Below are 12,610 nucleotides of genomic sequence, written 5' to 3' on the forward strand. Positions count from 1 at the left end.
ATGCCTCTGCATACAGCTTCGTGAATCTATAACCTGGGTCCAAGCTGGGTATGGTAACACTGTCTTAAATCCCAGTACTCGGGAGGGGGAGGCAGGTGGATCTCTGTGAGTTTGAGGCCAGCCTGGTGTCCTGAGTAAGATGCGCATGCACATACCTGTGTGTGTGTGTGTGTGTGTGTGTGTGTGTGTGTGTGTGTGTGTGTGTAAAACACAACCTGGGTCCAGGGGACATTACCCCGTCTGGTGTTTCTCACAACAGCTTGGGACCAGCTGATGTGTCACTAAGATGCCTACGGCTCCCTCACTGGGCAGCACATCCTCTTTCTCAAAGTTGGTTGACTCCTCTTCCTCACAGGTCGCAGTCCCCATGAGGTTCAATGGCAAATCTGGTGTCGAAGTCCGGCTGCCAAATGACCTAGAAGACTTAAAAGGATACACTTCTCTGTCTCTGTTTCTCCAAAGACCCGGCTTAAGAGAGAACGGGGGCACCGAGGATATGTTTGTGATGTACCTGGGGAATAAGGATGTAAGTATTGTTCAGACATTCCTCTTGTTTCACTAACGCAAAGAATGGTTTTTGGAGGCGCCGCCTTGAGACTTGTGACATAGCTGTTACCGCCACTTACTTGCTTGTGGTTAGAAATCCCCCGAAGACAGCAGCAAACCCCAACCCTCCCTTCTGAATTGGCGATCCCTCTGCTATTAACTCCTAAGTGCTGCAGTGGTGCCTATGAAAGGCCGCCTGTTCATCATGGATGGAAGCCACAGGCATACATGCGTACACATGAGCACATGTGTGCATAGGGTGAGTGCTTTCTCCCAGGGAAACAGTGTCAAGGCTCCATGGAAACTAACAGTGGCTGCTCCTCACCAAACTGTATCCATCCTCTTCCTGGGAAGGCCCAGCCACAGATGCCTTCCCAGGTCAGAGGGGCAGGGATCACATATAAATGACACCTGAAGCAAAACAAAGTCTAACCTCTCTACTGTTGTTCTTCACCCTATACACATTAAACCGCCACCATCACAGGCATTTTCAGTGGGCATTCTTCACTCTATACACATTAAACCGCCACCATCACAGGCATTTTCAGTGGGCATTCTTCACTCTATACACATTAAACCGCCACCATCACAGGCATTTTCAGCGGGTGACTTTAGTTTGTAGTTCTCTGTTTCTAAATAAGTTTCTTCAATGTAAGGGAAAGTTAAGTACTGACTGTGTTGAAATAAAAAAATATGTAAAACATGGTTCTTGGGCTGATGACACACACATGCACATGCTCGTAAATAAATATACGAATGTAATAAAAATATAAAAGATGGTTCTTAGAAATTCTACATGGTTAGAAAATTCTTAGGTATCAGTAGTAGACAGTATATCATTGTTAATTTTAACTGCCTTCACATGCTTCACGCACACTTTAAACAGTGAGTTTTGTTTTGTACTATGACAGCCTAGACAGCTTTATGCCTTAAACACATTGATGCCACTTACAACCAGACTCTGTAGTCTCAGACTCCACATCAGCAACGCGAACAACTATAGGTTGTTCTTGCCTAGCATATGCAAAGCCCCAACACAGCATAAACTGGGCCAGTTGCATGCACTAGTAATCCCAGCACTCTGTAGGACAGAAGCAGAAGGGTCAGAAGTTCCAAAGGCCTCCTCCAGCTACATAGGGAGTTGCAGGCTAGCCTGGATTACATGACACCCGGTCTCAAAGTGAGAAAAATCTTGCATCATAAGGTCCCTAAGCTGTGCAGGATGGTAAGTATTTGTATCATATTCACATTAAATGGGTGTGATAAAAACCTGTTATGAGCGGTTTTCTCACCATCTAGGTGCCACAGCCATGTCAGCCCCAAATAACAAAGAGAAACACTGTATTAGATATAACGCTGTTGGCCTGTTACTAGCGTTTCTTATTGGCTAGCTCTGTCTTAAATATTAACTCATTTCTATCAATCTGAATGTTTCCATGTGGTCTTATCTTACCAGAAAGAGGGTCCAGATTTCTTCCTTCAAGTCTCTACATCTTGAATCTCTTCTACTGCATCTCCCAGAATCCTCTTTGTCTCCTAGTCCTGACTATCTTGCCTTCCTATTTGCCAGCTATGTTTTCTTCATTAACCAATAAGAGAAACATATTTACAGAATGACATCTCCTATCATCTTCTCTTTCTGTCTAAAATAAAAAGGGTTTTAACTTTAACATAGTAAAATAGATAACAAAACAGTTATTAAATAAGAACTATAGTTAACAATATTTAATTCATTAACATTTAGCAAGATTTAAAGAAAATATTCCATTATCTATCCTTTCTTTGTGAGCCTAAAGATTTATATGTAACTTATCTTTAATCCTAACTAAAGAAAACTATAACCATTACTATCTGTCTTCAACTCCCTCGAAGACCACAGAAGGATAATATATAAACTCTAGAAATGACAGAGACATCTCACTACCTGATCAGTCACCTGAAGTTCTTCTGTAATCTTCCATCTTCAGCCTATAGACCATAGTGTGTCTGGCAGACTTCTCAGGAAAGTAGGAAACTTTAAACTGTCTACCTGTGTTGGCAGTTTGTCAGTCACTTTTCTCTGTGTCCTGCAGAATGTCTGGCAGACTCTCACATGAAGTAGAAACCCTACAGCAATGTCCATCTTGTTTCAGCAGTCACTTTCCTGTGGGCCCTGCATGTCCATTTTATACAGCATAAAGTCAAACAGTCCAGACAAGACCAGTATCTTGTCCAAATGGATAGTCTTGTCATATTGAAAGTAATGAGTTTCTTTGATGTCCATCTTCCTTTCTGACACAGGTGGTGTTGCCAGGATCAGTTGTGCCTCACTGTTAAGAAAAACCCTAAACCATTTTAAGTGCCATATTCTGTAGGTCTTTGAAAGGTTTGAAGAATGCCTATCCATTTGAAATATATCTCTATATCTACAAAACCTAACTAAATATAAGTTTTGACTATCATAGGTAACTATCTACGACCTTTACTTTCACACATTACATTTTTAAATGAGCTATATAAGTACAATACCTAAACAAGAAGAGAAATATACATATCACAAAATTGACCTTAAATTGTATAAGTAAATGAAAATCCATTCCAAAACAAAGTATTTATATCTATACCATAATTCCCTTTTTATCTTTAAAAAGAAATTGGTTGTGGTCATTAACCATTTATAACCAACCCCATTTAAATGAAAACCAACATTTATAAACAATATTTGGGAATTTGGGCTTGTTTTTTTCAAACTGCTTCCTGCTGGTAGGGGGCGCTGTCATGGGGGAACCTAAGAAGATGCAGAAATCCTGGCTGAGTGGTCTGCAAGACTGCCTTGTCCCAGCTGTTTTGAATGTTGGATTACCTGGGACGCTGTTTCTGGGGGTCTTGCTTGATCAAACCGTGTTAGTCTGGAAAAAAATCCACAGCTTTTCATTTTCTGTGGAAACAAAAATAGAAATCCTTTTCCCCAGTTTTCCCCAGTAACCTGTCCTTAGACTTAAATTTGGAAGTCAAGGCATTTTTAAGGTATATAAATTGGACTTATTTAGCAGCATTTTTTTTAACAGTTGCTGCTATTTCCTCAGCAATCAAATAATACAAAGACAACACAATAGCATACAGTATCCAGACTCTCTGTGTGCTTTCCATCTTCACGTGGCTATTACTCTATTTCTTCTACTTTTATTTTTTTATTTATTGAGACAGTGTTTTTCTGTGTAACTTTGGCTGTCCTGGAATTAACTCTGTACACCGGGTTCACTTTGCAATCACAGAGATCTGCTTGCCTCTGTCTCCCAAGTGCTGGAATTAAATGTGTGCCACCACACTCAGCTACTCTCTATTTTTTTTAAAAACCATTTTATCCTGTTTCTTTTTCTCTCCAAGCATATGTATTTTTTAAACACACTGTAAACCTTTAGAGGTTTTTCCTTAATCTGAATCTGTCTTTAATGTAAATCTTTATCTCCTTCTGGCCATAAGTCTTTTATCTGCTAAACAACATTGTTAAAATGAAAGCCACAGCTGTTTTAGCCACAGTCTATCCAAGATTTCGGGGGTAAGTTTACCGCCAGCCCTGAGAGCTGTGCTCATTGCCTTAGTCTATGCTGCCATCAAGCAGCATGCTGCCGGCTTGGTGATGTGGTCACTGCCACTGCCAGTTCTTATACACACCATTAAGTTGTTAGCAGGGTTTGCAGCTTATACTGAGTCAAGAAATCTCCCTTAAAGGAGCTGTACGAGTCTCTGATTATCTCTAGCAAAATAGAGTCCCACTGAGAAAAATGTTGCTACAAAGAAGCCTTGTTTGTCTCTGTTCTTTTGTTTCTAAAACCCCCTTTTAAGCTTTTGTCAAGTTTTAAGTGAAAGTTCTTGGGCCCCATGTTGTCGGTGCCATTTTGTTACAAGCAGTTTTCCTGCCAGCCTGGTGCCACAGCCCCGTCAGCCCCAGATAACACACAGAGATGTTGTATTAGATATAAAGCTGTTGGCCTGTTACTAGCATTTCTTATTGACTAGCTCTGTCTTAAATATTAACCCATTTCTATTAACCTAAGTGTTTCCATGTGGTCTTATCTTACCAGAGAGAGGGTCTGGAACTCTTCCCTCAAGTCTCTACATCTTGAGTCCTCCTACTACATCTCCCAGAATCCTCCTTGTCTCTTAGTCCCACCTATCTTGCTTTCCTATTTGCCAACAGTGCTTTATTCATTAACCAATAAGAGAAACATATTTACAGAATTACATCTTCCATCAATAGCCTACAAGAGTGGGTGCACAGGTTGCATGTAAGAGTGTCACCATTTAATATAAACAACTGCAAGATTGTGAGTTCCCATGGGTTTTGAGTCAGTTCCCTAGTTGATGCAGGTAGACAACTGTCCTAATTTCATGCCACAGTTGATATTTATGATAAAAACTAAAAGTTAAATGGCCTTAATGCCAGCATATGCTTTACAAAGATCAAAATTGACAGTTTTACTATCTATCTTTCTATTATCCCTCCCTCCATCCATCCATCATCTACCTATCTATAGATGTTTCTTCCTTAGAGTTCTCTCATTCTAATAGAGAAAACAGATTCTCTCTCTCTCTCTCTCTCTCTCTCTCTCTCTCTCTCTCTCTCTCTCTCTCTCTCTCACACACACACACACACACACACATACCATGACACTGGGAAAATATCATAGCAGAGCTGGCACCCAGAGAAGAGATGTGATTTATCTTTTTACTAATGAACTCTAATGAGCAGCTAAGTCCACTTGCTCTGCAGTGAGTACTGGTAAATGATTAGAGATTGAACAATGGGGGAATAAGTAACCCTGTCCACTAAAACACTAGGAGACAGTCCCAGCATTATTACTCGTGTTCCGTAGTGTGTGTGAAAGGATATACCTTATGTATTCTATCCCAAAGCCTATGGTATAAAACTCATCATTTTATGCAATAAAATATTTAAGAACCTGTTGATATGGATAAATGAGAGTTTGTAATGTTTGGAGGGTTCTGAGTTCTTATCACACCCATGCTCTGGGATGGCATCTGTCTGTCTTTTGGAATGCCTCACTGTCTTAACCCTCGTGTGTAAACTCTGTTTTAAAATATCTCCAAGAAACCCAATGCTGCTTCATTTTGAACAAAAAGAGTTCTGAGGCGGCCTTTATGTCTCCAGGCCGCTAAGGACTACATCGGCATGGCAATTGTAGACGGTCAGCTGACATGTGTCTACAATCTGGGGGATCGAGAGGCTGAAGTCCAGGTAGACCAGCTGCTGACGGAGAGTGAGAATCAGGAAGCAGTAATGGACAGAGTGAAGTTCCAGAGGTATGGTGTTTGGACGGACTCGCTGTCTGTGAGCTTGAGCAGCCCCTCACTCATCCATCAGGGTTGCTGGGCTGTGCCCTTAGCATGTCGGCTTTGAATTCTTTCATTTTCCCTACAACTTTATTATCTAATTTTCAACAGAATATATCAGCTTGCAAAACTTAATTACACCAAAGAAGCCACATCCAACAAACCGAAAGCACCCGAAGCCTATGACATAGAGGGGGACAGCAGCAACACACTCCTTAATTTAGATCCAGAAACTGCCGTGTTTTATGTTGGAGGTTACCCGCCCGATTTTCAGGTAAGTAGCAATGCTGCTCATTGGTGAAGTGTTGACATTTTGATGTTGTATGATGGCTTCATGTCTGTGCTTTAACTAATTCTGTACAAAATGAATAAACCATATGGTCTTAAAGCACTTCTAGTGAGAACAGATAAGATGTGCTTTCTTTGCCCACTGCTTTAAGCTTAAGGCATTAATTTAATGCACTGTGTTTATAAATATTAATATTTATATCATATTTATAAGTATAACATTCATTAATATCATACCCACTTTACAGATGAAGACATTCAGGTGGGGAGATGAACAACTAGCCTGGGTTTAGCTCTGAAATGGCAAAGCCCTGTACTACACTCTTCTCCCCTAAGTTATGGTCACTGTTAAAAGTCTTAGCACTGCGTTGCCACCGTCCTTTGCTGTTCAACTCACAGAAGGTTTGTCTTGTTTCCCCCACAGCTGCCGAGCAGACTGAGGTTCCCACCGTACAAAGGCTGTATCGAACTAGATGACCTCAATGAAAACGTTCTGAGCTTGTACAACTTCAAGGCAGCTTTCAATCTCAACACAACCGAAGTGGAACCTTGTAGGAGGTAGATGAAGCCTGGAGGCCTTTGTCCTAGACCCGGGACAGTGGCGGGCAGGCAAGGTTGATGGCATTGCGATTCATTGCTTGGGATCAGTTCTGATTATTCTATGTTTGCAGACAACACCCACCACACTACACCCCTAAGATCGGAGGCCAGCCCTGTTGCCCTCATTTACATCTGGCCCCAGATTAGTGTTCTCAGTTTTTAGAAGTATGACTCTTTGGCAACCGTGAGATGGCTCTGTGGGTAACAGCATGTGCTGGGTAAGCTAATGAACTAGGTTTGATCCCCCGAAGAAACAAACTGCACAAAGTTGTCCTCTGATCTCCACATGTACCCCAGAGCACACTTACTCACATGCATAACACACATACATAACAATAACAGCAAATCGATTTTTAAAAAATAGTCTTAAATTTTTGGTGCCTCCTACTTCAAAAACTGCTCGATATTAGATTATTTAGGAATATAATTATGTAATTAAAATTTAAACAACAGTGAATGACTTTCTATGTACTTTACCTTATGGACCTGTTTGAAAATTGCTGTCTTAATCAATGTTGTATTGCTGTGAAGAGACGCCATGACCATAGCAACTCTTATAAAGAAAGTGTTTAATCGGGGTTGGCTTCCATTCAGAGGTTTAGTCCATTATTGTCATGCTGGGAAGTGTTGTGGCACACAGGCAGACATGGCGGCACATGGGCTGACAGACATGATGGCACACAGACAGACAGGCATGGTGGGTGGTACACAGGCAGACAGACGTGGTGGCACACTGGAAAGGGAGCTGAAAGTTCTGCCTCTAGATGTGCCGGCAGTAGAAAAAGAGGCAGACAGCCACTGAACCGGGAAAGCCCACCCTCGGTGACATACTCCCTCCAACAACACCACGCCTCCTGATAGTGCCACTCCCTAATGACTAAATATTTAACTATTTGAACCTATAGAAGCCATTCTTATTCAAGCCACCACAAGCTCTTGTGAGCTCCTAGTCACCCCTGCAATTTAAAGGATTTGAGATATTCCTACCTGAGAAGAGCGAGCACTTATCATTTAGACGCTGACACTGAATAATCTCTTACATTTAAATATCTTCAGCTAGTTGACCACTTTCTCCTAAATAGACATCTCTAGAAGATGCTCTCTGTCTCTCTCTATCTCTCAGTGTGTCTCTCTGTCGTCTCTCTCTCTCTTCTGGGTTCACGTGATATATATGTGTGTGTGTCCGGGTATATTCATCCATGTTGGAGACCAGAGGTAGACATCATTTTTTTTTTTAATCTCTAACTCCCCGCCTTATTTTTGAGACGGGGTTTCTCTCTGAACCTAGAGTTTACATTTTAACTAAACTAGCCAGCCAGTAGGCCCCTATGTCCACCCCCCTCCACACCATACTGGGTTACAGATATGTGCTGCCAGGCTCGGCTTTGATATGGGTTCTGAGCATCAAAGCTTGGGTCTTCGTGCTCATAGGGAAACACTTTACCCAGGGAGCTGCCTCTGCAGCACAGGGAAGGAAGGCTGGCTGACATGTTAATAGTGCTCCCCTCTCCCTACCCACTTGTGACCCCCAGCCAGTGCATTCCTTGTTCCATTGTTTAAGCATCCGCATCTCACGTTAGAAAGCACACCTGTAAGGTAGCCCTTTATGACTGACATCTAACTTCCCGTTGTTGCTGACAGGCGAAAGGAAGAGTCTGACAGAAACTACTTTGAAGGTACAGGCTACGCCCGCATTCCCACTCAAGCAAACGCTCCCTTTCCAAACTTCATACAGACCATCCAGACGACCGTGGACAGAGGTTTGCTGTTCTTTGCAGAAAACCAGGTAATTTACACCAAGCATTCAAAACGATTTGAATATCCACTCACTGTATCTAGCAATCTCAGGCCCACCTAGTTTGGCAATATGGCCATGGCCAGTCTTGTTTTCTTTCTGTTGGGGTGAATTTTAACAAGGACAAAGGATCAGGAGTTGAGCAATTGCCATCAAAATGATGCAGAATTCTCATCCTAGCTTGTTTTCATGTCACTTTCAGACTTTTACAATGGTGGCTTGCCTGCTAATGTCTCATTCTGCTTTCAAACAAATCACGATCTCCTGAGGTCCCCCCAGTCTAGGTGGCTGGACTTCCTGAAGCTATGACCTTGGTCTGGCTCATGGCAGGCTGTGCAGAGTGTGTCCTTATGAGTCTATGGCTTGCCTTCCCATGGCATGGAAACTGCTGTGTTTTGAAGCAGTCTAGAGCAGAGGGCCACTCTTTATTTTTAATATTTTTTTCTTTATTATTGACTTTATACTGTGTCCAATAAAATATAATCATATCCACACCCCCCATTTCCCTCTCAAACTTCCAACTTCCCCCCATTCTCCCCCATGGTCCCCTCCCAACTTCCTGGTTTTCTCTTGATAGCTCACTAAGTCCAACTAGTTCTGTCTTTTTGTGTGGGGCCATCTAGTATACTATGGAAATCTACCAGTGGCCACACATTCAACAGTAGAATGCTTTTCCTTTTCCTGCCAGCCATCAGCTGCCAGATATCTACTTCTCAAAGGATGGGGCTGGAGAGTACCGCCCCCATCCACACTGTAAATTTGGCATAGATGATCCCAGAGCCTCCATAATAGTGGGAGGAAGTGAGAAAAAAATGTCCCAGTTAGTGCTGAGCACGTAGCTCTTGTTGTTAACACTTTGACCAGTTACGTATCTCAGCATTTCAATAAGGACCATCTCTGACCAAGGCCGACAGCACCCCAGGCCTACAGGCCTCAACATAAATATTTGGAAGGCAGTTTGACAGTATGGCCATTTAATAAAGTAATATATTCTGTTGGAAATTACAGAATAAAGTTCTAAGAAACATAAGTTAGAAAGTTGACCTCTCCAGCCGTGGGTTTCTGATCAGGACCATCCATAACCATCAGGAAAATCCAGATCATGACTACAGCATTCCATGTCCTTCCAGTCAGAATGACAACAGATGCTGCTGTGGATGTGGCAAATGGGAACCCTTATGTACTATTAGTGGAAGTGTCAGCTAGTGTAGCCAACTTTGAAAATCAGTGTGATTTCTCAAAAGAAAAAAAATTAAGCTAAGCATAGAACTGCCATAAGCCCCAGCTGTACCAGAGGGCCATTCCTATATTTCTTAGGCTAAGCGCATCTAAGGTGGAAGTCTGCTCATGTTTGAGTGTCCTCTCCTGGTTCAAGGAGGGTAGGCATGATGTTAGCACTGGTCCAGCTGCACTGGGAGTTCTATTGGATCCACCTCCAGAACAAATCTTGTACAGTCTTCCAGAAGAATACTCACTGGGCCACCAGTCTGAGAAGGTGTGGTGATATACAGCTTGAGATTTTCCCAAACTCTTCTGCCTGCGAGATAGGGACAAAGACTTGTCTCCACTCTTCCTTCTGAGGTTGGTCTGGTCCCTTAGCTCTGCGGTTTGAGAGGGTCCCAGTCTAAAAGGGAGAGGACTAGGCAGTTACCCAACATGTCCATGCTAAAGCACTTGTATTCCAAAACAAGGTCTCCTCTGTTCAGGTGGGGGCTCTCTTTTCTCCAAAATGCTTAGGATGAGTAGTGTTCCACATTTTGGATTGTTTTTCATTTTAGAATATTGCATATACATAATGAGAAATCATGAGGATGCCTAGTACTCAGTTAGCTTTCTCTACTTTTATACACTCCAGGGCCCAATACCAGGAAATGTTGATGCTCAGATTCAGAGTTGGCTCTTCCCACACCAGTTGAGGCAATCAAGACAGCCCCCACAGATATGTCCAAAGGCCAACCCAATGCATATAGCCAGTTCCTCATAGAGATGCGATCCTAGGTGATTCTAGGTTGTGATGAGTTGAATTAGAGCTAACTAACCGTCACAGGACCCAAGTGTAAATGATCTCCATGCATGCTTCATAAACACACATTGTATACATGGAGACTGGAGGTAATTGTATGCAATATATTTTTAACACTTTTCTGCATAGAGCAGGTTGTATACCTTAATCTATGAGAACTATGGTGTTCTGCTCATAATCAAACAAAATGTTTCAATTTTGAAGCATTTCTCATTTTGAATTTGGGGGTTGTGGATACTCAACATTGTGAAGTTCTTGGAGACTAAGGACCAGAAATAGTGTTTAGTCTGGAGGAAACTTACACAACAGCACTGCATAAGAACTCTTTGTACCTCTGCTAAGGGGACAGTTATTGCTCAGGGAGTCCCTGCTACTTGTCTGAAGTTGATGGCTCTCCAGGGCAAGGTTTTAGGATCCACACTAGAAGCTTTTAGATGGAGACTCACAGATAAGACTTCTCATCATAGGGAACTGGATAAGAACAGCAGCTTCAAGTCTAAGTTAGAAAGCCTCTGACCACTAAGGAATATCTGGTTCAAACATGTGCTTGCTTACTCACTCTCTGGCCAAGAGGCGATGCTGAGCAGGACAAACCATATCCTGCCCTCTAGAGGGCAATGCTGGTATTGCACAGAGGCGCACTGCTGGTCAGTGGGCTGCTGCTCAATCACAATTTTGAATCGTGTAGAGGGAAAATGGCAAAGTAGGAAATCAGAGTCTTGAGTAAAAGATGCCTCCTTTGAAACACGGTGGACGAATAAAAGGTGACATTGGAAGGGATCCAACAGGGTTAGAGGCACAAAGAAGGCCTGGCAATGAGAACCTGCAGGGACAAAAGGTGGCCGGCCAGCAGGATACAATGAGAAGCAAGGTGAAGAAAGAAGTGAGCAGTGCCCCCCAGCCTCTGCCAGGGGGTCTGCATGATGCCCGGAAACAGGAAAGTTAGTATGCTCTCTCACAGACAATGGTAGGCAGCCATCACCTGTTTCCCATGCATGGGGTCTCACAGCGCTGGTCTCCTGGTTAGCCCTGGAGGCACCGGAAGGTGACACTGCCAAGTGCGTCAGGAGTCATGTGAGAGTTGGGACGTCTCCAGCCAGTCCTCCTGGTAATCTACCTTGTTTCCATACTCCAGGACAAGTTCATATCCCTGGACATAGAAGATGGCAATCTCATGGTGAGATACAAGCTGAATTCAGAGCCACCCAAAGAGAAAGGAATTCAAGACACCGTCAACAATGGGCGAGATCATACGGTATGTCCTTGGAGTTTGGTGGTTTGAATTTCTAGAAATCAGTGGACCTTTAAAATGAAATTAGCGCCCCCAAAACAAAAATAGGCAAAATAACAAGCAAACCTATTACAATGTGAACTTACTCACTGAAGGATGTGTCCTTTAAAAGTTAGAACATTCAGGCATAAAGTATAATATATATATATATCATATGTAAATTATGTAAACCTTGATAAATTTCAGAACATTTTTATTAAAATGAGAGTGGTTTTCAACCATCTAATGCTGCAATGGTCCTAAAGGCATCATGCCCCACAGATTGAGAACCACTGTTTTAGGGGCTTGGGGAAATGAATCAGACTTTATGAGGAGCCAAGCTATCCTTCTCAGAAGCCACATAGAAAAAGCAGTGTGTGGTGGGCTGGCCATCCCAGCACTGGGGATGTAAAGGCAGACAGGTCCCTGGTGCTTGTGGGCCAGAAGACTAGACTACTTGATGAGTGCCAGCAGGTGAAAGAATGTCTCAAATCTTCGGTTAACAATGCCCGATGAATAATACCTACAGTTATTTTCTGGCCTCTGCACACACATGGAGGAACATGCATGTATATGCATGTGTGTGTGCACACGCGCACACGTACGCGCACACAGGTTTTGGTATCAGATTTTTACCCCATACTGCTACTGGGAAGTCTTCTACCACACATGTAAACAAATCCAAAGGGAAACAAAACCACAGTTACTTGGAGCCAGTACACAAATAGTTTTGTGTCTCATTACTTGCTGATTT

The 12,610-nt window shown here is 42.6% G+C and overlaps 1 protein-coding gene across 1 annotated transcript in view; it reads left to right on the forward strand.

Annotated features, from left to right (window-relative positions):
* The window catches only part of Lama3 (laminin subunit alpha 3), a 197,625-nt gene that overhangs the window by 157,170 nt on the left and 27,845 nt on the right, over window positions 1-12,610 (forward strand). The window contains exons 58-63 of the mRNA XM_051202047.1: window positions 356-526; window positions 5,699-5,850; window positions 5,992-6,154; window positions 6,593-6,726; window positions 8,410-8,554; window positions 11,722-11,841. Of these exons, the coding sequence (XP_051058004.1) occupies window positions 356-526; window positions 5,699-5,850; window positions 5,992-6,154; window positions 6,593-6,726; window positions 8,410-8,554; window positions 11,722-11,841 (885 nt within the window). The remainder of the gene's footprint in view (window positions 1-355; window positions 527-5,698; window positions 5,851-5,991; window positions 6,155-6,592; window positions 6,727-8,409; window positions 8,555-11,721; window positions 11,842-12,610) is intronic.

Source organism: Phodopus roborovskii, unplaced genomic scaffold (genome assembly GCF_943737965.1).
Source record: "Phodopus roborovskii unplaced genomic scaffold, PHOROB, whole genome shotgun sequence".
NCBI lineage: Eukaryota > Metazoa > Chordata > Mammalia > Rodentia > Cricetidae > Phodopus > Phodopus roborovskii.